General features: G+C 38.6%; 1 protein-coding gene across 3 annotated transcripts in view; it reads left to right on the top strand.

The window, feature by feature from the left end:
• OCA2 (OCA2 melanosomal transmembrane protein) overlaps nucleotides 1-22593 on the top strand; it is a 166967-nt gene extending 144374 nt beyond the window's left edge. For all 3 annotated transcript variants that reach the window (XM_069006263.1, XM_069006283.1, XM_069006273.1), the window contains one exon: nucleotides 22012-22593. In XM_069006263.1, coding sequence (XP_068862364.1) covers nucleotides 22012-22099 — 88 coding nt within the window. In that variant the 3' untranslated portion in view covers nucleotides 22100-22593. The remainder of the gene's footprint in view (nucleotides 1-22011) is intronic.
• The last annotated feature ends 2620 nt before the right edge of the window (nucleotides 22594-25213 follow it).

Raw genomic sequence — 25213 nt, 5'->3', positions numbered from 1 at the left:
TGGTATTTTCTTTGTATGTCATGGTTGCAGTTGCTAGTGCTGACTCTTAATAAAATAAATCTTAAATTTGCAGTTCAGCATATATAATTTATGATGTTTGTCTGTTTAGCCTTTTTTTTTTTTTTTTTTTTTTTTTTTTTTTTTAACATTTGCTTCAGCTGGAAAAGTTTCCACATGCCAGTGTTCACAAAATACGTTTTACTGTCTAGGTGCTGAGCTGTTTTGGATTACAGAAATAGTAATCTGAAATGAAAACATCTGTTCTTTCTAGAATCTTTGACAATAACTTCTGTTTACATGATGAGCTTTGAAGGAGAAAATATCCTTAGAGAATCCAGTGGAGATACTAATATATCAACTTCGTTTTATTATTTCAGTTTGGCATCTCATTTCTTAAAACATTGTATTTAATTAAAAGCAAAGTCCTTACTTATAGTTACCTAGAAATAAAACAGGACTATTTTGCTAGCAATAAATTAATAAATATTTTAAGATTATATTTATTTGTACAGAAGAGGATTTATTTTTCATTAACATTTGGTTCAGGAAGTGTGATGACAAAGTGATTAAGATTGGAACTAGCTTTCCATTTAACAGCTGATTTTTGTAACTGTCCTAACATACCCATACTTACTTGAACTGGCCTAGAACCTGCTAAATTATATGAAGATGCAAATAATTTAGCAGTCCAAGGAAAGTATGTCACAATATCTTTGGTCTACATGTGTCGCGGGTTGGGTTTGTAACCGGGCAGAAACACCAATTTAGTGTAGTGGTTTGGTCTAAAATGCCCATTACTGTTTATCTTCTGTGAGATAAGAATTAGGAGAAACGCAAAGCAGGCACCAAACTTGAAAGAATATAAAGAAGTTTATTAACAGACCTAAAAGAGGGAAAGAAAAAAAAATTATACCACCTTCAAAACTCTCCTCCTCCCCCCACCTTCCTCCCTTCTCCCACTGACAATGTAAAAAGACAACTCTTAAGATGTTCAGTCTGTTTACCACTTCCATAATAACCTTGTTCAGTCCATTTAGAAAGAGGAGTCTCTTCTTGCTCGTGCTATGAAAACAGTATCACAACAAGGCAGCCACCCACTTCCAAATATTGTTCAGTCCATTTAGGAAGAGGAGTCTCTCTGCTCGCATGTGAGTCCCTTCCCCCGACTTGCAGCTTTTCCCGCAACTGCTTTCGAGGGTCCACTCTTGAAGATTTTTGGGGTACAATTTTAAGGTTGAGCCATTCAGAAACAAAAAAACAGAGGCCCTTCTTCTTCCCTGGGAGCAAAGGGTCTTCCTCATCTTCATCTTTAAGACTATCTCTGGGAGCATCTCTAGGAACTGAGGTTTTCTCCTTTCCCGTTTGGAGCAAAAGTCCTCATCTGGTTCATCTCTCCCTGTCCAAACCTCTGATGAAATTACAGCTGCGTCAGCATCTGCTTATTGCTTACGAGTTGAACACTCCACCCCCCATATCTTCATGAAATTACAACGGGATACTCTGATATATCATAGCTTCACAACAGAATTTCAGCTTTAAGCATCTTCTCTCTCGTTTATGGCGCTGGGACAGGTGGCTGCAGGCCCCGTGCAGGGGCCAGCGGGCCCGGCCAGTCCCTGCTTGGGCCAGGCCGGGCCGGGCCACGGCCATCCTGGGAGCCATGGGCCTGTTCCAGCCGTGGAACCCCCCGCCACTGCCTTGCTGTGGGCAGCCGGGGCGGCTTGGCTCTCCCCGCCTCCACTGCGATAAGAAAAATTCAACATTCCAGCTGCAAAGCTGCAAGGCCGAGGTGAGATTAACCCTTTTATTGCTGTGAAGAGCTGAAAACCTGAGGGAAGAGAGAAAGGAGATGCTTAAAGCTGAAATTCTGTTGTGAAGCTATGATATATCAGAGTATCCCGTTGTAATTTCATGAAGATATGGGGGGTGGAGTGTTCAACTCGTAAGCAAAAACACCTGCGCTGAGATAGGCAGATGCTGACGCAGCTGTAATTTCATGAGAAGTTTGGACAGAGAGAGATGAACCAGATGAGGACTTTTGCTCCAAACGGGAAAGGAGAAAACCTCAGTTCCTAGAGATGCTCCCAGAGATAGTCTTAAAGATGAAGATGAGGAAGACCCTTTGCTCCCAGGGAAGAAGAAGGGCCTCTGTTTTTTTGTTTCTGAATGGCTCAACCTTAAAATTGTACCCCAAAAATCTTCAAGAGTGGACCCTTGAAAGCAGTTGCGGAAAAGCTGCAAGTCGGGGGAAGGGACTCACATGCGAGCAGAGAGACTCCTCTTCCTAAATGGACTGAACAATATTTGGAAGTGGGTGGCTGCCTTGTTGTGATACTGTTTTCATAGCACGAGCAAAAAGAGACTCCTCCTTCTAAATGGGCTGAACAAGGTTATTATGGAAGTGGTAAACAGACTGAACATCTTAAGGGTTGTCTTTTTACATTGTCAGTGGGAGAAGGGAGGAAGGTGGGGGGAGGAGGAGAGTTCTGAAGGTGGTATAATTTTTTTTTCTTTCCCTCTTTTAGGTCTGTTAATAAACTTCTTTATATTCTTTCAAGTTTGGTGCCTGCTTTGCGTTTCTCCTAATTCTTATCTCACAGAAGATAAACAGTAATGGGCATTTTAGACCAAACCACTACAACATGCAATTTAAGGGCCCTGTATATCACAACAGATAGAGAGTACACATTTCACAGTAAGCACATGAAAATTCCTGGTATGTAGAGTTGTAAAATGAAGACATCCTTGCATAAAGAGGAATCCAAATACTGAAAGGGTTAAAAGGGTTGTTTACTACTCTAGAGATGAGTGGTGAATGGGACTGCTTTGCAAGTAAGTATTAGATAACAATGGGGGCACTTGGATATGGTGACAGTGGGAGAGGATACACTGGTCTGACTTATTTTTCAATTTTGCTGTCATAAAAAGGTGACTTTTTACAAAGAGACAGCCTCTGCTTTATGCATCTTTATCCAAACTCATGGTGGAGCAAGGGCACAGTTCCACTATAAAAGACCTGTAAATCAACATAAGACCCTCCAAGTTTAACTTTGTCCGTCTATTTAAACAATTAAAAAAAAAATCATTCTGTGTTCTCCTCAGGAGTTTTTTGCTATCTCTAAAATGCTCCTTATTTTAGCAAACACAGGTGTCAGAGCAGGATGAAAGAGACACCTCTGCAGTTTCCACTTGTTGCGTTGGCTGGATCTCCACTGACTGCAGTGAGACCTTAGCCATCTCCCATAAGTTGTCTTCCTAGTGGGCACCTGGTTTTAGGTGGATGAATCTGAAGCTGAATCCCACAGTTCAGGACATGTCAGAGAACTTTGGTGTAATGCAGATGTTTCTGACTTTGAACAGCTGTAGCAGTGTAATCCCAATTTCATGGCTAATGAAGTGGAATGCACTGAGCTCCATGATGCTGGGACTAGACTGCTGCTGGTACCTCTGCTTGAAGACTTAACAGGGCTAGCTCAGACCTGTCCACACCATCTACATTGATCATCTATGATTTGTGGTGTAACTGGTGACACCCCAGGAAAACCATCATGCTGTAAAAAACAAAATCCCACCATTCATGGCAGTCGCAGCAGAATATGGGAAACCAGCAGGCCTGTGTTCCAAAGACTGGGAAACCCAAGCTGAGCACATCTACACCCTTTAAGCATCTTCAGAGAAAACAGAACAAACCCTCAGACTGGCAAAATACCTGTTTTTTTCATGAGCCCTCAGTGTGGGAGGTGGCTGTGTTTAGCATTTTGAGGTAAAGGCAGTTACCACTCCCAGTAAGCCTCAGGCTCTAAGTGGACTGATGAATGATGGGGATGAGGGCCCATGAACTGGACTGGCTGAAACACAGAGACGGAATATGTGCTCTGGATAGGGGGGTGCCATTTCATTCTTGTGCTGACCACACCATGGCTCTTAACCTTGTTTCTGAGTTAGGTGGGAATAATGGAGACTGAACTGGAGGAGACTGTGATTGCTGAAAATATACTTTGGTGGCCTAATATGTCTCAGATGAAGCTAATGGGCATTCTTCAAAGAATTTGAGGAAGGGCAGAACTAGGCCAGACCATGCCCTTTTGATAAACTCTTGATATTGCTCATGCCTCTTTAAAGGTTGGGGATTTATGTAGAGAATATGAGTCCTAATTAACTGTTGAACAAGAAACTGTATTTCCTATGCATTTTAATGATATTTTGAGAATATCTTGTGCATTTGTTTTATCTCTTCCTGTGAAAGGACACATTTTTTTCTTAATGCAAACATTCAGAGTGTCACTGTAGGCACTGTTGGATTATGTACAGAGCTTGTGAGATGGTTCAGTAGCATGGTGTAAGCCAGGAGGTAATACAAGAATTCTAATGCAAGAAATTGTCTTCTGCCAGATGGAGCTGTACCTTGCTGATAGGTGTTTACAAGGCTGCTTATAGAACAGCAAATGGCTCTTGGGCCTTTTGTCTAGCTTTGGGACCAAAATGACCTGGTTAATCTAGCAATATTTGCATCTGTTAGTTGCTGATACCACCTTTTTCTTTTCTTTCAATGCTTGTTGAATTTAAATGGAATTTACAGAAACATACATTACCATATAAGTTGCAGGTGTATAAACTCATGTAACAGAAGGTCGTATCCCCAGGCTGTAGGAGCTATCTATCAGTTCCTGAGGCTAGCACAATGTTTAGTAGCTAAATTGCTCTTGATTCCCAGGATTGTGAACTGAAACAGTCAAGGCAAAATCTTTCATTATTGCAGAATATTTTATTGTTCTTTTGATACTAATTGAGTTTTTGAAGTCTGGTGTGTTTCTTCTGGTAAGCACTTCTTTTGGAAATATACTGTGCTTCTGGTTCATGCCATGCTAGTACAAGGCCCAGTTACTGTGCAGGTAGTGTCATGAGGATTGCATTAATGTGCATGTTCTCAACCCCAGGCTGCCTATTCCACCCAGGTCTGTTGTGCTGAGTTGTGCACTTGCTGATACCCCAGATAAAAGTTCTTGTCAAGGCCCTGCACAGTTAAAAAGCAAGGCAGAGTAAAACACTGATCAAAAACATGGTACCTGTCCAACCAACTTTTAGTCTGGGTATAAGATTGTTCGGTAGTAATGAATACAAAGAAAAGGCTAATTTAGGCTGCTAAGGTGAGGTGTTTGACCTGCCCTGTACTTGCTGTGGTGGGGAAAAGATGAGTGGCCTGTGGTGTGGAAAGTTTTGGTGGGGGCACTGAATTGGGGAGTACCATTCCTAAAGCTCGACAGCCAGTTTAGTAGTGAAAGATGATACACTACAAATGGTCATGGAGGTGTGCAAGGAAATATCTGTGAATGGCAAACAGAAAAACAAATCTCTTTCTTTAAGAAAAGTGAGGAGGAATCTGGTACAGATAAGTAGTGGCATTGATCAGAAATGGGGGAGCAGTTTCCTTTCTGTTTTTCATTTACAATCATTCATATCCAGCTGTAGCTCTTATCTCCTTTGCATTTTAACCATACATAAAGCGTTTCACATACATCAGATATCTGGAAATCTTTTTTGCTCTCTTTATTTTGCTTTGAAACCAGTTCTGTCTAGCACTGCAGGTGGCTTCCCTTCAGTCAGGAATAACTGACCTTTTGTGATTTGTGTCTGCACATGTGAGAACTCCATTGTCATCCTGTGCTTGTTCTCTTTAGGGCAGAGGTGTTGCTGCATGTTTTAGGGACAAGCAAGCACAAGGTTTGTAGAAAGAAGTCAACTGTTTTATCGGGTGACTTACTGAGTGTAGGGGGAAAAATGTGTGAGTTGATCTGAAGATAGATAGGGACCTCAGTGCTTATTTATGTGTGTATGTGTTTATCTCTTTGCGATAGCTGTGTTGGTTGCTGCCTAGCTCAGAGTGCCTTAGTTTTGAACACCCCAAGTTCGGTGATGTTAGTCCAGCTGAGAGAGAGACACAAAGAAGTGTAATACTGAATTGCAAAGAAGATGTTTGGTACTATCAGTTGTGCCAGGGCAAAACGAAGTGGAAGAATACTGTAAAGGTGACTTTACAGGCAGTTTGGGGGATGCCTACCAGTGCTAGGAAGCTTTTTGGGAGTAAGCTACTAACTTGAAATATAACAAATGCTGATGAGGGCTAACACCAGGATGCAGCTGGAAACATTGCACTGTGAATAAACAGTGTGAATAGATGGATTTACATTACTAATCTATGTAACCTGACAATACTTGTGCTTTTGTAAGAAGAGACCCAGTGAAGAGATGCAAAGAGAATCGTGCAATGATTAAACTTTTGGATTTGGAGAATAATCCTTGGTATTTCTTGAAGACAAAGAAAACATCGAGAGACGGAGGTGGGAGAGCCATAAGTTAACCTTTTAATTATGTGAATAGTCAGGAAAGAACACTTAAGCAGAGCTAATCTGCAAGAGCTTTAGAGGTAACTTGAAATGTGAGTCCAAACTGACTAAAATGATACGTGAGGATAAGGAGTGATAGTGCTATGAGAAAAGGAATTAAATTGAAAGATTTGCAGGGGTAAAAAAAAGAGAATGGTGCTGGCTGTCATGTAGAGTAAACTGATAGCTACACATCAGTAAAGACCTGGCAGAGGAGTGCACTGAACTTTGATTTGAAGAGAGTGAGGTTAGATTAATTGGAGGGAGCAGGATCAGTGAATTTTCAGCACAGGAGTCATTGCTGAATTCCATGTATTCTGTGGTGAAATTATCCAGAGTGAGAGGCAAGGGAAGTGGGAGAAGAGGGTCAAGAACAGCATCTCTTTGGCAAGAGGACACAGTGACACACATGTAAGTAGAGATCATTGGAGAGCCGGAAGATGAAGAGGCCTCCAAGGCCAAGAATAGTACAGGAAGACATGTCAAAACCAGTGACTTGCCAGGAGGAAGAGAAAGGAACATTGCTTCTAATTTCACTTATGAGGCCAGTTCAGGGGACTCCAGTGAGAATGATTTTCTTGGCAACCAAATGAAATGTTCTATTGTTATCAAGTCTTTTTAAAGTTTGTGTTGCTGGCAGAAGAAAAAAAAAGAGGGCCAAGCTGAGGCTTGAAATGGAATCTCCTCTTGGTTGTAGTAGTTTACATTACAGCTTACTGAGGAAATAATTTTTTGCTATTATACACTAACGTAGAGGAAAACTACATGACCTGCATTAGATTGTAGAGCTGATCCCACCAGATGCTGTGAATACTGCACAAGATTTATGCTCTTTTCAAGGAGAAATAGGCAGAAGGTAATGTATAACTTTCTCATTGGCCCCGTAGGGCTTTTTGACTTACAGCATGAACTAATTTCCTTTCTCTGCCACAAATGCATGTACATGCATTCCAAGGAGAAGAAGCTTTATATCTGGTATACTGACATTCAAAAAGCCATTGGTTACATCTTCAATCACTTCTCATGTTTACATGGCCTTCAGTGTTGTCTCAGTGCTCTATTCAGACTGCAGAATAAATATCTCCTCAGTTAAATGGTTACTAAGATTATCCCATGTTTTCAATATTGTACCACAAATCTGAGTACATTCTTCTGACACAAAGTATATTTAGTCAGTGTGTATTCTGAAGTGCTAGCAATTAGTATGTCAATGCATAGAAGAATTTGAAACACTAAATATGTGCTGAAGCTTATCATTAAATAAATTACTTCAGGGACACACGTGCAAGTTGTTTATTGCCATTGTAACTACCAGAGCACAGTACATTTGGTGCAAACTAATAATATAGTTGCCTTTAGAAAAAAGTCTTCAAATACATTTTCCATCCTTAATAATTTCAGCCGATACATAAAAACAGTTCACTTGTTCTTTATATTTTGGCAGATATTATTCTTCATCTTAAGAATAATTGGAGTTTTCAGGTATGAGGTAAACTGATGGAATATTAATTTTTGGCTTTGTGAGACTTCTGAACAGTATTTAGAATATGTAACTGTTCAGAATAGAAACTACATGCAGAAGTATTATCACTTTGAGCCATAATTATACATTATTCCCTACTCAAGTAATGTTTTCATGTTCAATAGGTATACATCTGAGTAGTAAACTGATTAAAATCTGGAAGTCTTTGAACTTTCTTAGAGATTATTCATTAAGTCATACAGCTTTTAAAAATATTTCAGTAAATAGAACTTCACTTTTCTACTGCCTGTTGAAGTCTGAAGTATATACTGTGGAGGTATCAACAGCAGTGCTCAAATTAAATCATGTTGAAATTTAAAATTAAATTGTGATAATATTTTTTTCTTTTTTTAATAAAGGAATTTTAGTTTTTCTGTATAACTTAACCATTCCTTAGGAATTACACAAAATTTCAAAATGTATGCTAATTCGTGCCAAATTTTAACTTCACATTTCTTTCTTTTCCCTGTTACCTTCCCACGCCTATAAGCACTCTGATAATATTGGAGACTAGAACTACATAATGGAAGCACATTCAAAGCTAGATGCCTTGCTCTAATCCTTCCTGAGTCATATAGTTTACTCCTTGTAACAAGTATGTTTCTGGAAAAAAAAAAAAAAGCCTTTGAAAAGCTTTTTGTTCCTTTCTTTTCATCAAAGCCTAACTTTTCATCTGCTTTTCTGTACGATCGTATTGCTGTGAACGTGTCACCGTGTTTTCCACCTAATAACTTCTGAATGTGCTTATCAACTTCAAACACTTTTGGCAGGGGAGAGAATGGTGGGGAAAGGGGGCTTGATGTCTCAAGTATAATCAAAATCCCTGAAATGTCATCAAAGTTGGTGTCTGGGAAGAGGAAAGAAACCCTATTAATATTCTCACTGAGGGAAAGAGCAGTCTGAGGCCACACTTCTTTACACACCAAAAAAATCCATGTAGGTGAGCATCATTATAAGTTATAGAAGAAAGGTTTCTACCTAGACAGAAAGTCAATCAAACTTGAGACACAAATAGATAGGAAATAAGGCTTCATTATTTTCTGGTGTTGATGGAGCTGCTTGTCAGTAAAGGCAAGATTTATCTCACCTCACTTTTCCATTCTACAGTGTTATCTTTATTTCCATACTTGGCTTTCATTGTAGTCAATGGAGGGAAACAGCTCTCAGAAGGTGATTCATTTCACAGTACAAGTTGTGTGCCCAGGAACAGCATTTGAGCTCGTGAAGAAATGGGAGAAGATAGTCCTGTTCTGACAAACTGTGTGTCCAAAGTTGTGGATAAATGATTTGGTGGGAGCAGGGAGAAAAAAGAGCTTGAGAAGGGATCAAGTCCAGGCAAGCAGAGGTGATTCTAAGAAGAGAAGAATTAGTGAAGTGCTTGCTCATTTACATGCTTTTTATAATTTGACTTGGAGAGAAAAAGAGCCAAACTGTCTTAACTCATTTTCTGTTTCTATTCCACCTGGGAGATGATACAAAGTTCATACACAGTTGTTTATATTGAGCAACACATATCTGAATTTTCACATGTGTAATGTCTTATGTGCTGATATAAATTGGTTTTGTTTTCCAAAAAATTACTACTTTTTTCAGCTTCATTCAGATTCATCAAATGCCAAGTTTCTAGTTAATTACAACATTCTCAATTTGATTAGATAGTCACTATAGTTGCTGAAGTAGAGTCTTATTCAAATACTGTTGAAATTAGAAAGTGATTTTCTAATTAAATAGGGTATTTTTGCAATTACCAGAATTATTCAGTGCCGGATTGAGAGTATTTGATTGGAGAAATTCTGTATCTCCAAACAATGTTTTGCAAAACAATTTGCAAGAGTTCCAAACAAAAAGGTAACTTAGATGGTAGAAAGAGGTATGAAATCTGGGAAACTCAGAGAACATTGTTGGTATGAAACTTATACACATTTGCCATATGTGCCCTGATTAACAAGCCTTCTTATGAGAAAATATTAATTTTTCCTCAGCTAGAGCTTTATTGATTTATCCAGTGCTCCATGTTTGCCTGCCAAGGCATCATACAGACATTTGGAGTCACATCAGAATATGTTTTTACAGGACATTTAATTTTCTCAAATAATTAGATATTTTTAATAGAACTGGCAAAGTGATTTTCCCTGTAACTAGATAATGTTTCAAACAGATTATCCTGGTGTCTCCCAGCACAATCAGAAGAAAGGAGTCTTTACTGTTTATGTTATTTTCATTATAATGCATTTGAATTTAGAGCTGCTCAAAGGAAGTAGTGCTTTTTATGGAATAGGATATAGGGTTTTATTTTCTTGTGTAAATTAGACAGTATTTTTCACACAAAAGATGTGGTAGTATTTACTGTTTTTCCTTGCTTTTTTGCTGCTTGAACTTAGCAGTAAATTTTTATAACTTTAAAAAAAAATTATATTCCTGGTTATATTTACATTCAGGGGAACCGCATTAACATAAACAACACTAGTAAAACACCTGAATTAAAACTTCCTGATCATTACTTGTAGTTTTTCAGCTTCAATGAAGGTAACTTAAATAGGGCTACTCTAAAGTTTAAAACAGAAAAATAGCAGCTCAATAGGCTAAAACAATAATGGTTAGGTAATGAGAGTGGTTTTAAATTGATAGTGACTAAGAACTGCTTTTATGGGAGAAGGTACCAAACTTGCTCCTGAAAAATAAATCAAGTTTTGTTGGGTTGGGGAGCTTCTGTAGGGGGGTGTTAGTTTGGGTTGTTGGGGGCTTTTGTTTGTTTGTGGTTTTGTTTGGTTGGTTGTTTGTTTATTTTTGTTGTGAGGTATCAGTTTTATTCCACATGTCTTTAAAAAGTCTAGTAAAGCAAAAGGAAAGGATTAGTCCCAGTAAAGTCTATAAAAGAGTGCTGGGCTGGAGGATTTCTGTGTTTGACATATACTACTAAATATTACTAAACAATTTTAAAAGTATTTGTGGTTTTATTTTTTCTTTTTCTGTGTTTGTTATTAAGCCAGTTTTGTTTTTTTTTTTTTTTTTACTGCTTGCTGATAATAAAGGCTGGAGAAAAGTATTAGAGTTTCAAAACTAAATGTCATCATATAGATGAATTGTTTTTCTGGTACTATGGAAATTATCTAAAGAATGACTTGCTAAAGGCAAAGGGAAAAAAACCCTATCTAATTATTCCACTCAAGAAATACTCATATTCCATCTCTGGCACTCTAAGGATATTAGTACCTAGCTTTTGTTTCAGATTTTGTTTCATAATGCTACAGTAGAAATGCATTAAAGTGCATTCTCTTTCTGAGGCATAACAAAACTCTGTTGACCTTAGCTGGAAAGGCCAAATTCAGAGAAATAAGCTAACTTGGAAAAATGTCTTAAACATATCTGAAAAAATAATCCTGATATTTTAGAAAGCTAATAATGTGTTTCTCTGGTGGGACTTAGGTATGGTTCAGAATCACTTGATGACACTTAAACCAACTGTTTGACTGTCCAAGCTGTTCAAAGGACTATTACCCTTCTGTGTTCTGTTGCCAGCTAAGTGTGGACCTCTTTGCATGCTTACATTCCTGGGGTAGCAATCCATCTCTTCTGCTGCAGAGTTGGAGATGGGAGGAGAGAGACAGAAATTAGTGTAGCAACCATCTTAGTTTTTGCCCACTTGTTGAAAATATGAATATAGTTAATTATCTTCATAATTAAAAAAAATCTGGTGATTTATTTCTGTTTTTCCTTCATTTCAGTCACTCTAATTCCTATTCCCAACACAGGCCTCAGTAACGCTCATGATGGTATGGATTACATCACAACACCTGCACTAATGTGTCTTTCTCAAAGAAATTTCTGAAAATGTAGTTAATTTTTAGTAATTGAGAACTTGACTTTCTCAAGCTCTGACCTTTTAGCTGGAAGTTCCTTAAGGCTGTCTGCCATCTGTAACAGATAGTGATGCTTCTGACTGACTTAAAACGTCTGTGAACTGGTCATGTAGCTTAGCCCGTGTTTAAACATCCTGCTAGTGGTGCTTACCTGCCTCCCCACACTCTACTTTTTCCATCTTCTCCATCTGGTAGGTCTCCTCAGGATGGCCTTGTTGGGGCCTTCCAGTACCTGAAGGGAGCCTATAAAAAAGATGGAGAGAGACCATTTACAAGACCATAATGGCTCCAAACAGAGAGTAGGCTTAGATGAGATATTAGAAAAGTCTTTACTGTGAAGATGGTGAGACACTGGCACAGATTGCCTAGAGAAGTTGTGGATGCCCCATCCCTGGAAGTGTTTAAAGCTGGGCTGGATGGAGCTCTGAGGAACCTGGTTGTTCTGAGGAACTATGCTTGCTGGTTGCTCTGAGGAACTATGCTTGCTAACCTATGACACTGGTCTAGTGAGAGGTTATCCCTGCCCACTGCAGGGAGGTTGGAACTAGATGATTTTTAAGGTGTCTTCCAACCCAGGCCATGCTATAATTCTATGATTTTCTTTCATTTCATTACAAATGTTGGTATATATCTGTGACAATCCAGAGCGGTATATTTATATATTACTTATTTTTCTAATGCTTTTTATATGGGAGCTTTAACATACTGTAGAATGGATGCACTTAGAATAAGATGCATTTTATTTAACCTTAGTTTGCTAGTGCACTTAAAACTAGACCCATTTATAAAAGTTTTCCTTGTAATGAGCACGTAAGAGCTCAGATCTGTGATTTCTTTGGGGTAGAAAGGCCTGTACACTGTAGTGCACTATGATGGCAGTGAGGGCTTGTCAGGCTTCATCTTCCCCCTCATTTGCATTTGGTTAACATTTCATAGTGGCAGGGAAATTTCCAAGTGCACCCTGCTGGAATGAAAATGTCCACTCTCTGCTGTTCTTTTAGATTGTATAGCCTGTAGCACAGAGTTTGTGGTAGAAAGTTTACTGGCCTTACGTCATTAACAGCCTTTTATCAGGAGGCATCTGCTGAGTTCATAATGAAAAATAATCATTAGTGCACAGGAAACATCCTTCTACTTCTTAATTCAAAATGCAATTACATTGCTCCTTTGTCCTGGTGAACTTCTATACATGAGTTCTCTATCATTACATTGTGTGGCACAAGAATTGGAATCTCAAAGTGAAGAGAAAAAGAGGGGAACAGGGTGGAACATACTCTTTTTTGTGCAACATCTGGCTTTTTAGCAAAGTCAAGGGCTTTTAAAATAGTTGAGTGTGCTCTGATGAAATTATTAAAGAATGAGCTGATTAATCTCTACCATAAAATGTCATTTCCTTTTATCTTGTGCTTTAACCAAAATAAAAGAGTACATTTGGAAGAAAATAAAATCTAAGAGAAGTGCCCCGAGATACCATTTGTGAGGGTTGGGAGTAAGGACATTAATGGAAATAACATTCAAGCAACTTCCTTTCCTGAATCCTCACTAAGAAAAAGCAAGAGAATAAAGACTCAGTAAAGGTTATTTAATTTGAAACATTTTGGAGCTAAAATAAATCACAGTTAATTTCTGTCATATCTGTTAATTTCTTTGATTTGTTTAGACCAAATACAAATGCAATGTAGTCTAAAAAATGGGTAGATACAGTTTTTTTCAAAAATATGCAAAGTGTTTTGTTTTATTTTATGCAACATTTCTATAGCAGGCAGATTTGAGCAATAAAAAGGTATTTTAACAAAAATGTCCTTAAGCCTTGAATTTGCTTTTTGCAAGGCAAAAAAGCATATAATTGTCGGAAGTGAGTTTACAATATGTTAAATGTTTCATAAAATACAGAAACTGTAACCACAAATATTGCAAAACCTATTTCAACAGTCCTAACACATTAATTTTTGTGCAGTAAACCTCACTAGTTTTGTATAAGTCTATCTCATTAGTAGAATATTTGTATCAGAACCATTCAAACAATTCATGAGAACAAATGCTGTCAGACAAGATATACCTCATTGATTTCGTCTTCTGGTTGGCCATGATGATTTTAATCTTCTTAAGCTCAGACTCACAACCACACCTCATTACACAGATGTGTGGGAGAGGAGTAAGTATGGCTTTCCCAAGAAGCTGAACTAATTACATATATTTGCATTTCCTAGACTTTAGAATGGTGTGAAGGTTTCATAACAAAACCAGAAATCACAAATTGAGGATAAAATTTGTTTTGGGATCTGCCTAAAAGATGTGGAGGGCAAATATATTGCTAATATGTGATGATAGATCCAAGGTGACATGAAGTGCTGATGAAATAAAAAAAAACACTAACAGATCATCTTGAATCTTTATGCCACATTTTATCATGGCATATCATACTTCTTTAGTAGGGTATGAAGTGAACTAGCCTGTCTATAGAGATGTTCCCCTAATAATTGCAGAAACTTAGAATCCTTTAGGTTGTAAAAGACCCTGAATATTATCAAGTCCAAGCATTGCCCTAACACTGCAGAGTCCGCCTCCAGGGATGGTGACTCCACACTTCCCTGAGCAGCCTGTTCCAATGCCTAACCACCCTTTCAGTGAAGCAATTTTTCTGAACATCCAACCTAAACCTTCCCTGGTAAAACTTGAGGCCATTTCCTCTTGCCCTATGACTGGTTGCCCAGAAGAGACCAATTGACACCTTGCTACAACCTCCTTCCAGGTAGTAGTTGAGTGATAAGGTCACCCCTGAGCCTCCTCCAGGCTAGACAACCCCAGTTTCCTCAGCTGCTCCTCACAGGACTTGTGCTCCAGTCCCTTCACCAGCTCTGTTGCCCTTCTCTGGAGACAATCCAGCACCCCAATGTCTTGTAGCGAGGGGCCCAGAACTGAACACAGGATTCAAGTTGTGGCCTCATCAATACAGGGGCACAATCACTGTCCTGGTCCTGCTAGCTGCACTATTTCTGATACAGGCCAAAGTGCCATTGGCCTTCTTGGCCACCTGGGCATGCTTTGGCTCAGGTTCAGTGGCTGTTGACCAGTGCCCCAAAGTCCTTTTCCGTGGGGTAGATTTCCAGCCACTCTTTCCCAAACCTGTAGCATTGAATGGTCTTGTTTGACCAAAGTGCAGGATGTGCATCTGGGTGGATCCACCCAGCCACACAGACAAATTTATCTGTATTGTGTTGGTCTTTCCCAGAAAAATATTGCCACTAGTTCTGTGTGTTCAGGTTTGTTTCTGTACTTGAGGTTGTGTTCTTCCCTGGCTGTCTGCAGGATTTCACATTTTTCTATTGGAATTGTATACTTATTTTTAAAAGAAAGGTCAGACAACCTTGTCATCTAACAATTGTTTTGCTGATTTTTAAATGATCAATTCTAGTATCTTTTTTACTAGAAGTGATGTGTTTTCCAATTTTTTTTTCATAGTTTTTCTTACTGGTAACTAACTTACCATATATGAAGAGATTTTGGATAATTATCAGTCACTTGTTCTGACAGTCCTGTTTAATCTCAGTTGTACTGCAGTGACCTAGACAAGGACTGCAACAAGTTAACAATCATTTGAAACTGCCAGGCGGAGCTGGCAGACCAACTATTCTCTCAGAATTAAAGTCTGAAATCTTTCTTTACATAATCAGAATTTTGGAAGGCCAAAGAAAGACTGATTGCTTGTTCTGCATATAACTATGTCGAGGTCACAGCCAAAAACCTCTAGGAGAATATTCTAGAGTGTAGGAGGCAAACCATAGCACCTTTATATTTTCTTGCTCAGGATCTGATTTTCCCTATCTTAAGTTTACTCCTGGCAGTAATTCTCTTGGAAATCTTGGTATAGACTCAAACAGACAGAATATAATGAGAAATTATTATAAATTTAGCAAGCAGATGAAAATAGAATTACAGGTTTTGTTCTGTGTTTTAAATTTCACAGGAACTCCTATGTATGGTAACTAGTAGGTAACCACACTGTAATTTTTATGTAATTCCAGACTGTATGAAATTCACAGTAATTTAATGTTAAATTAATGATCACTTGCAGTGTGAGCCACCTGTTCTCTGAGCTATGACAGGTGTCTGGATTTAAAGGGGTCCTGGGCATGTGATAAACATTTTGAATATGTTTTCTTTAAGCTGTTAGTAAAGTCCATACTTTCCTTTCAGATAAACTGGATCAGTATGTCAAAGACTAGGAATGATGGAAAGGCTGATACAACTGAAATGATAGGACATTCATAAGGTAGTCTACATTGAAAGAAAGGGAAAGAAAAAATAGGATGAATATTGTGGTTATATCCTTCTGTTGAAAAGAAAATTACTTACTTTGCAAATTGAATTATGACATTTCATTAAAATGTGTAACTTTCCTTCTGTTCAGAACTAACCTTATGTATGTCTTAAGCATGCCCACACCTGAGTCTCATTTTTGAGGCTGCTTTCAGAAGCTTTTAGATGTTCTTTTAAGAATGAGCTCATGTTTATCAAAATTCCAGAGCAAAGCACTGCGTGCAGTGAGAGACTGTCCAAGATTGAGAAGAATTATCTTCCTGTTCTTCAACAAATGTTTTCTGATGAGATGTCAGTCTTCAGATGAGCAGATGATGCCTACTTATCCTGTGTTGAATAATAGAGGAACAAATAAAAGTGTGAGAATCACAGATTGGTTGAGGTTGGAAGGGACCTCTGAAGGTCTCTCTCAAGCAGGACCACCTAGAACCTATATCCCTGGCCCACATCCATATAACTTTTGAATACCTGCAAGGATGGAGACTCCACAATCCCCCTGGGCAGCCTGTGTCAGTGCTTGGTCACCAACAGAGTAAGAAAGTGTTTCCTGATGTTCAGACAGAACTTCCTGTGTTTCATTTTGTGCTGTCTCTGGTCCTTTCCCTGGGCATCACTGAGAAAGGCCGTGTGCTGTGTTTCTTACACCATTCCTTCAAGAACTTATACAAATTGATGAGTTCTCCTCTGAGCCTTCTATTCTCCAGGCTGCACAGCTCCAGCCCTAATGTCTTTCCTTGTATGATTGATGCTCCAGTCCCTTAATCATCTTTGTAGCCCTTCATTGGACTATCTCCATTATGTCCATGTCTCTTGTACTGGCAAGGCCAAAACTGGATCCAGCACTCCAGGTATAGCCTCAGCAGTGCTGAATATAGGGAAAGGATCACCTCTCTTGACATGCTGGCAGTATTTTCCTAATGCATCCCAAGATACCTTCCTTGTTGCAAAGGCGCGTTACTGGTTCATGTTCAATTAGTGTCCACCATCTGTCCAGCCTGTGTCTGTTTCTGCAAAAGCTGAGGTTATACCTTCTATAGAACTTGCAGTATGAAACTGACACAAATTGAGAAAAAGCAAAATTTTAAGCCTGATGAAACTCCACCAGTTGAATTTAAATTGTGCATTAAATTGCAAGTACAAGTAGGAGTAGAAGTTAGCTTTTTCTTTTTTAACTCTGACCCCTGTCTACCACCAGGCTTCTTTCACTGCTAGTGGTTTGGTCTTGGGAGATTTCTGCTGTTGATTTTCAACTGAGAATCCACTGAAGGTTTCCCATTTCTTTGGAGACATGCTTCTTCCAGAGATTTCCCCAAAGATACACAGGCTGTGAAATTATGAGCTGTCAATGAAGGTAGTGTCTGTAGGCGAGGTTTTCATGCATGAGAATATCTTGTATTTTGTGTCCCAAATCAGGAAGACCAGGGCAATGAACCTGGGTCTTACACATACTGGATCCTGCTGGCTCTTGAGCTGCAAGGTAATGTAGGAGATTGTTCAAGAAAACTCAATTCTGACCCCAAAGGCTTCACTATTACTATTTAGCAAATAATATTGGGTAAACTTATAACCTAAGAAAACTGTAATATTCACTTCTGTAGAAACTTATTAAAAATTGAACTTATTCCCAGAATAGTCCCACAGTGGTTTGCTTTTCTCCAAGTAAATACAGGGCCAGAAATCTTGCAGTGAGACAGAATTAGAAATATCTAGGTCATTTCCAGTGAAAAGGTTCACTTCTCTTGCTGGTTTTATGCCCATGGTTGACTTCTAATACATATTTCACACTTACCTTCACAGAGTTTCATTTTGTTCATTTCAAGTTCTCATTCTGATTTGCTAAGAACATGCTGAATTCTGTTCTCCACAGAGTCTGACATCTGTCCCACGCTGGGACAATTTGCAAGCTTTTCATTACTGGATCGCTGAAGTTATTAATAAGTAAAACTTTGTCCAAGACAAATCCCTGGTGGGGCTCTCACCTGAAATATTCTCACTATCTCACACTGAGCTAACATCTGCTTTTCGTGTATATTTAGGCTGGGCAATTTCATTTAGATAGCAGTTTTATGTTTAAGCTTCTAATACGAAAAAGAGGAGGGGAAAAATGGGGTGAATGCTAAATCCTGTCATCCTTCCCTTCCTTGTATCTGACCTTGCTTCCTCTCTGCAGCAGTAAAACCTCCTTCAGCTGGCTGTAGAGAGCTGAGGTGCAACTTTTGAACCATGCAGGCTCTGTGTGTATCCCTGTCTGCAGAAAGGGAGAGACAAGCAAAGTGCAGTGCAGGACGCAAAAATGTATTTTTATGCCAAATATGGTCATTAGGGTTTCTTAGGAATCTAAAGTTTTAGAACATGAAAGGTTTTGATAACTTCTAAACTCTACTGATCCTTTTCCCGTGACAGGAAAAACTGAATGACATGGTCCTTTTTGACTCCAAGGGATATGCTGGAAATAAGAGTTGCTGGAAGTAATTTTTACAATGTTTAATATGCATTCTTGGACTTAACTGAAGACAATATTTGTAGCTGTACATTGTTTCATATGTGGCCTGGGACAGGAACTTCATGTTCCTTGTGGAAGAGCAATGGGTAATGTAAATAGCACGATACCATGATACTCAAGAAATCGATTAACTCTGCAGTAACTAACACTTACTGATGGTGTTTATCTCTTCTTGCTCTGGTACACAAATTCCACATTGAATTTGAGCCAATTACATTAGTGCTCAGGCCAGCGAGCCTGAAATTCAGACCTCAAGTTGCGGGGTAATTGCCCATGCAATGAGAATAACAGCTTTGCAATTGTGCCCTCTGCAAGCATCCACACTATGTGCAATGGGGTTCCTCCCCAGGCCGGCTGCTTCTGGCTCCAGCTGCACATTTGACTGGCACAGTGATAGTCGTGGTATGATCCCAATTCCTGCATGTGGCCCTGTATAATTAATCCATTTTCCTGCATGTGACTCCTTCAAGTTTGAGCAAGCCTTTTTTTTCTCTTTTCAGTGGTCAGGTAGCCCTTGAGTCATTCTGGATCCTTTCTTCCCCTTGCCAGTCTTCACAAAGGCATCATATTGCCATTCATTGCTGAGCTACTGTGCGTTCTCCAGGGAGGTTTGTTAGGTTGCATTAATACAGATTAAGATCTGCTTTTTCCCCACTCCTTCCAGTGCCAGCTGATTGCTTGCCAACTGTGAGGTCAAGAGATCTATGTTTTCTGTCAAACAGCAGCCGCTGTTCTTATGAACACTGTAGCAACCTCCAACTCACCAGCCTGTCATGTAGATAGAGCTGCAGGGAGCATTCATTAGATATAATAAAGGATGTGGTAGGGGGTTTTAGCCACCCTATTTTATTCCTATAGCCATTCCTGGTTTTGCTTTCTTTTTTTGCCCTATCAGGACACTTTTATCTAAGTGAGATTAGGGAATGCCACATATCAGTTTGGCTGACAGAAGGCTGGAAAGTGTCTGCAAAACAGTTGGCTAGCTAGGAAATTAATTTAATTGTTTTTTTTTTTTTTTTCTAAAATAACTCCAGGAGATGCTTTAGCTCTGCTGTTTTTCAATATTATCAGCTTGACCATAGTTTACTGACTGAAGAGTGATTCAGCTCTTTCAAGAAATGAGTCATTCAAAAGCAAGGATCTGACCAGTTGGACTAGAAAACAAGTAACATTTCTCTGCAGTATATTTATGCATGTTCATAAGAACAAACCCCTCCTCCCACCTCCAAAAAAATCCTCCAAATACATTTCAGACTTTTCAGGAAATATTTGAAATCTGTGACAATTCTCCAACCCTTTCTAGCAATTTTTCACACCTTTCACCATTCACCTCTTGGACACATCTGGCCCTTCTCTCTACTCTCATTTTCTTTTTTCCAAGTCCAAATGGCAGCTTAACGTTAATACTTTCAGAGTCAGAACAGCAATAATGATGCCTGATGCCAAAATGGCAGAAAAGGCCAGCACAGCAAGTCCAAAACCCCAGAGAGATGGAGGAGAAAGCCTCTGGAGCCAGGTATGGTGGGAACTGTCCTTCTGGGGCAGATCTTGCAGGGGATATTGGGTGATGGACACAGGGACACTTCTTGTACACAAGGAGACAGGCCAGCTTCTTCAGAGGGATATCAAGGACACAGAAATGAAATCATCTGTCAGTCTGACAGTCTTCCCTTTGTACATTTCCTGTCTTGCAGGGGTTTCCTTTTTTTTTCTCTTGGATTGCATCTATTTCTATAGGTGTGTGAGATGAGCACACTTTGATACTGGGTCAAGAGTGACCATGAAGATGGCATTATGGACAAACTTGCTCTTTCCTAAATAATTCCAACATATTTTTTAGAGTGCTTGTGTTCATTAATTGCCTAGTTATTCTGCAAACTTTATAGGCAAGGCCTGGTTGTTTTTGTGTTTGCAGTGACCTTCACTGCTGGTAGAATTCCCTTCTCAGTAATTCAAACCAATGACTGTTAAAAGCTGTAGCACTTCTGATCTGCTGGTCACATCTATGCCTCTGCCAGTCAGCTTTCCAGAAAAACAGCAAAGGAAGAAACATCTCATGAGGATCTCATGAGTTTAGGGTAATGTCACAGCTGCAGGTAGAAAGCGGATGGTAATGAGCAATTGAGAAGTTTAGTTTTCATTTTATGCAAGTGGTTTCATAGCCTGAGGAAGTGGGGGCCAGACTTAATGCCCCAAGAGATCTCTTCTAGCTGTAGCTTCCTAAAGAAAGGACCTATTCATTCAACCAAGCTCAGAGAATAGTGTCCTCTTGTCCCCTACAAAATGGTCATCTCTTAGTACTCTCTGTCAGTAATGGCAGAGGGGAAAAGGCTCAAGTAACTTCCTAGGGGCAAAGTAAGGCAAAAAGGCACAATTAATATACCTACACGTAATAAGTTGGTCTTAGTTCCAGAAAAAGAATGAATGAAATGCTGAACTTCAGAGAACATTGCCATGCTTTTCTTGGTTTTATGGAAACTCGTCTGAATTTGGCTAAAGAAAGTGTATAAGGGTATCATTTGTGGCATGATCATTTCTCATCTCAGTTCTCCTTGTGCTTTTAGTAACATAAATCAAATGAGTGTGATCACAGCAGTGGTTTTTCACAGACCCCTGGTATCATACAATAATGCTTTTGAGTTTCAGAAAACTCTTTCTTTTCACACATCTGAAAGACCTACAGTTTTAGCCATCAGGACTTGACAAACTCCACAACATCCTTTTCACTTGTCTGTGCTCTCTGCTTTTGTCAGTCTAAAGAAAGCTATTAAATCTGGGTGTTGCCTGAAAATCTTCTTCTGTTGTGAAAAAGAAATAGCTGTTTGGGTAGAACAGCAAAGTTTTATCACTTTTACAAGTGCCTGGGGTTTATTTCCAACAGTCTGTTCATACTCAAGTCTGTTAGACCTGGTGAGAGGTATGGAAGAGGAATGCTACCTGTATGTGACTCAGATCAACAGGGAAACAATGTAATGAGTTTGATCCATATATTGTGTTACAAAGTGCCGTATCAGGATTACACACCTAATCTGAAGGGATGCACAATTGAAAATAATTTCTAATGTTCCATAATTTGTAAGAATTGTTATTTTACCTGTATAATTGCACGTTGTGTGTGCAGAAAAAAACCTGAAAAACACCAAAGCAACAAGGCATGCAAGATTCTGAGACAATGTAAATTGGAAGAGATGTCCTGAAACCAATGAAACAATGTAAATTTTGACCTTGTATCTCTAAGGTTGGATGTAGAAATGTGAGCTTGAATATTAGACTGTTACATGCTCAGTACATCTATGCTTTTGGTAATGCTACAAACATATTTTTCACTCAGAATGTGTAGGATAACTCAAATTTCCTTTTTGTAAATTGGTTGGAGAACAAACTATAGTATCCTTATTAATCTTTATTTTATTGTTGTTCCAGGTTAGGTTTTCCCATGATGATCGTGTCCTGCACCATCGGAATGTGCTATCTTCTTGTTGCTCATGTTGTAGTAGGTTGGAACTCATAGTAATTTATACTTTCAAGACTCAGATAAGTTTTCTCTTTTGTTTAGCTTATATCAGAATGTTAAGAACATATATGAAAGGAAAAAGATGTATAAAACCCCAACATATGGTATCAATCAAAATGATTGTTGGCATAAACATCCTATGTGGTCATTCTTAACCTTTTGTTTTATGAACAATATGCAGAATGAGACAATAGAAATTAAAATAATCCATATATTTCATTATGAATGCAGGTACTGTGCAGATAAAAAGGAACTGTCTCAAGGGAATATGCTGTGCCTGAAAGTTTGTATTGACACAATCTGAGTATAGTCACAGATGAAAAACTCATTCACAATAGCAGATGTTCAGTAATTTCTTTTTAGGGCTTAATTTTTCTTTGTCAATATATTTAGCTATTTGTATGAAAGTAACTAATATTCAGGTTGTAATAATTGACAGTTAAGCAGAAATTCTGTACTCTATGAAGGATGTATCATTATCTACATTTAAAATAAACACATGTCCTGAAAATGTGCTGTGGAAGAAATTATTATTTTGGAAGCAGGATTGCATTCCACGGAGGCTTTGTTTTTAATTTTAAAGCTCCTAAACATTGGTAGGCTACCTCTCTTTTTTTTTCTTAAAATAAACTAATTCCACTCTTCGTACAAAAGGATGAATATAAATAGTGATAAAGCACCAGACATTTTCCATTTAATATTAATTCACTTTTGTGAAGGAGTACTCTAAATATTTTAATAGGTTAATACACTATATGGAAGAATGACCTCATACTTTGGCTTTGATTTCCTTATCTCTGGTAATAATGCTTTAAACCACATATATTGTTCTTATAATTGGCTGCATAACAGGTCAAAATTCTCATTATGAGTATGAAGTCCTGTGAAGTATTCAAGAGCTCAATGCCCATCTTCCAAAACCTTGGTGGGTTTGGCCTGAATTAATGGTGGGTGTGTTTTATCTTGAGCCAGAAAAATTGGCAGCCTGGTTAGTGCAACCCAAGACTGAACTAAAGGAAGCCAGTAGAGATGATCAAATGTGGCTTTTGCTTCTGCTTAGTCCTTGAGATAACCAGGTAAGTGAGAAAGCAGCAGTATCTTTCCCACAAAAGTGACGAGATGTGAGATTAATCATGCATACCATTTTACTCATATATAGGTTGTGTCCCTCACCAGGATTTTCTTGAAGTTTGAAAAGTGATATTAAGAGGCCAATGGAAATGAGGCACAGCAACCACTCAAAGCAAGGGTGGCTGCCACCCCTCCAAGTAGATTCAATGATGGCAGAGAAAGTGTGTGGAGCCAGAGGGGAAGAGCTGTCTCCATTGGCCCAAGACCTCCCACCAAGACTTCCATCCCCACCCACGCTCAGCCCCTTGGATCAGTGAAGTCTCCTGTGATGGGGCTGAGTTTTGCAACACTGTTGAGAAACCTCCAGGTTGTGCTGACATCTGTAGAATAGAAGATCTTCTCCCAGAACTAGCATAACTTCTACTTCCTTTTATCTATATAAAAAACCCAAAACCAACCCCAAACCCCCACCTAATCCCTGCAATAAGTCTGGATCAAAACACAACAAAATAAAACAAAACAAAGAATAAACGATGACCTGAAAGACACTCCTTCGGGCAATTTTTCTGAAATTGAATTTGGGCCTGTCTCACTCTCAATGTCAAGAGCAGTTTACTATGTAATAACCGGAATTCTGTTTCAATTAAAGGAACATTTATTTTAATCAGCTTAACACTGATCTCTGGTGAAAAATAGTCACATGGTATTTTAAAGCCCTCAACATTTCTCACAGTGGGGCAATCTTGGTGCAGTCATTGACTGCACAAGAACCGTTGTATTAAGCCCTAGAAAATGCAAAATCAGCTTCTGCTAAAACACAACATTTAAAGTTATTTTTTCTTCTCTGTTCCACTAAAACACCCTTGGCATGTAGGAGTATAAAAATGAGAATATGATCATACAAAACAATGTGCTAATTATTTTTAATTGTGCTTTTTAAGGAACAAAAAATGAACCAAAACTATATCCTGCTTCTGAACCCCTGAAACCTTCCTGCAAATTCTGAGCAAACTTGTGCTAATAATGCAGTCACACTAACTGGCACAAAAATACATGTCTGCATTTACAGTTTGAGGGAAGAAGGAAAACAGAAATGCAGCAAATGATCTCCACTCATTCATGCCCCCAAATACTTCTGAACACTTTGGTGCAGGAGAGATCTCACTGGCTTCAAAAGTGCTACATCAACAGGACTCAAATGGGATTTTCTTTCTGCCACGTTACTTGTCCTGTCAAAAGAAGACAAGTAATGCATAGGGAGTACAAAATCATGTTGGTAACACTTTTAGGTAACCAAACTTGAGTTTATTTTGCTACAATGAATTTTTTGTAATGACATATTGTTTTGCTAAGGATTTTCTGATATAAACTGACTTTCCTTCCTTCAACAATCTTTTTTCTTCTTTTGCACAGCCAAGAGCTCAATAAGACCTTAAATGAAAAAACAAATTATAAAAATAAAATAAAATTGTTTGTTTACACAGAGCTTTATGTGAGTGTAATGAAAATTACCCAGGTGCTTCAGAGAATTTCAAGGTAATGAAGTACACTTTTCATTGCCTTCCATTATAGTTATCAATGTAATCTGCACATCAAAAGGGCACAATTACAGTGGCTACATCCTTGACAAAACTAGTGTGCAGGATTCCATAAAAATGGATTGAATCTGAAGAGTAGGCAGAGTTTATTTTTCCAGTGAAATTCTCTCTAAATGACTAAATAAAATATTAGTTAAGTAATAAGTAATGTAGAAGTGTATTATCTTTAGTATGCTTTTGGCTGATCTCAGAGGATAGTTTTTTCATTGTCATTGACACCTCATTAGGCTATTTGGTGATGTTTGTTTTAAGACATATAGTAAATATATATATATATGATTTTCTGAGATCTGTTTGCCCTTTCTGAGCTGTGTAAAATCCAGTAAGACAACAACATATGAATTATAGCACTACCAGGCAACTACCAGTCAGCCATACCCAGTGAAAGAAACCATTTCCAGTAGATAAGCAAGGTAACCACTGAAAGCAAGGAAAGAATCCT

This window comes from Aphelocoma coerulescens, chromosome 1 (assembly GCF_041296385.1).
Source record: "Aphelocoma coerulescens isolate FSJ_1873_10779 chromosome 1, UR_Acoe_1.0, whole genome shotgun sequence".
Taxonomy (NCBI): domain Eukaryota; kingdom Metazoa; phylum Chordata; class Aves; order Passeriformes; family Corvidae; genus Aphelocoma; species Aphelocoma coerulescens.
This window is presented reverse-complemented; position numbering and strand designations above follow the sequence as displayed.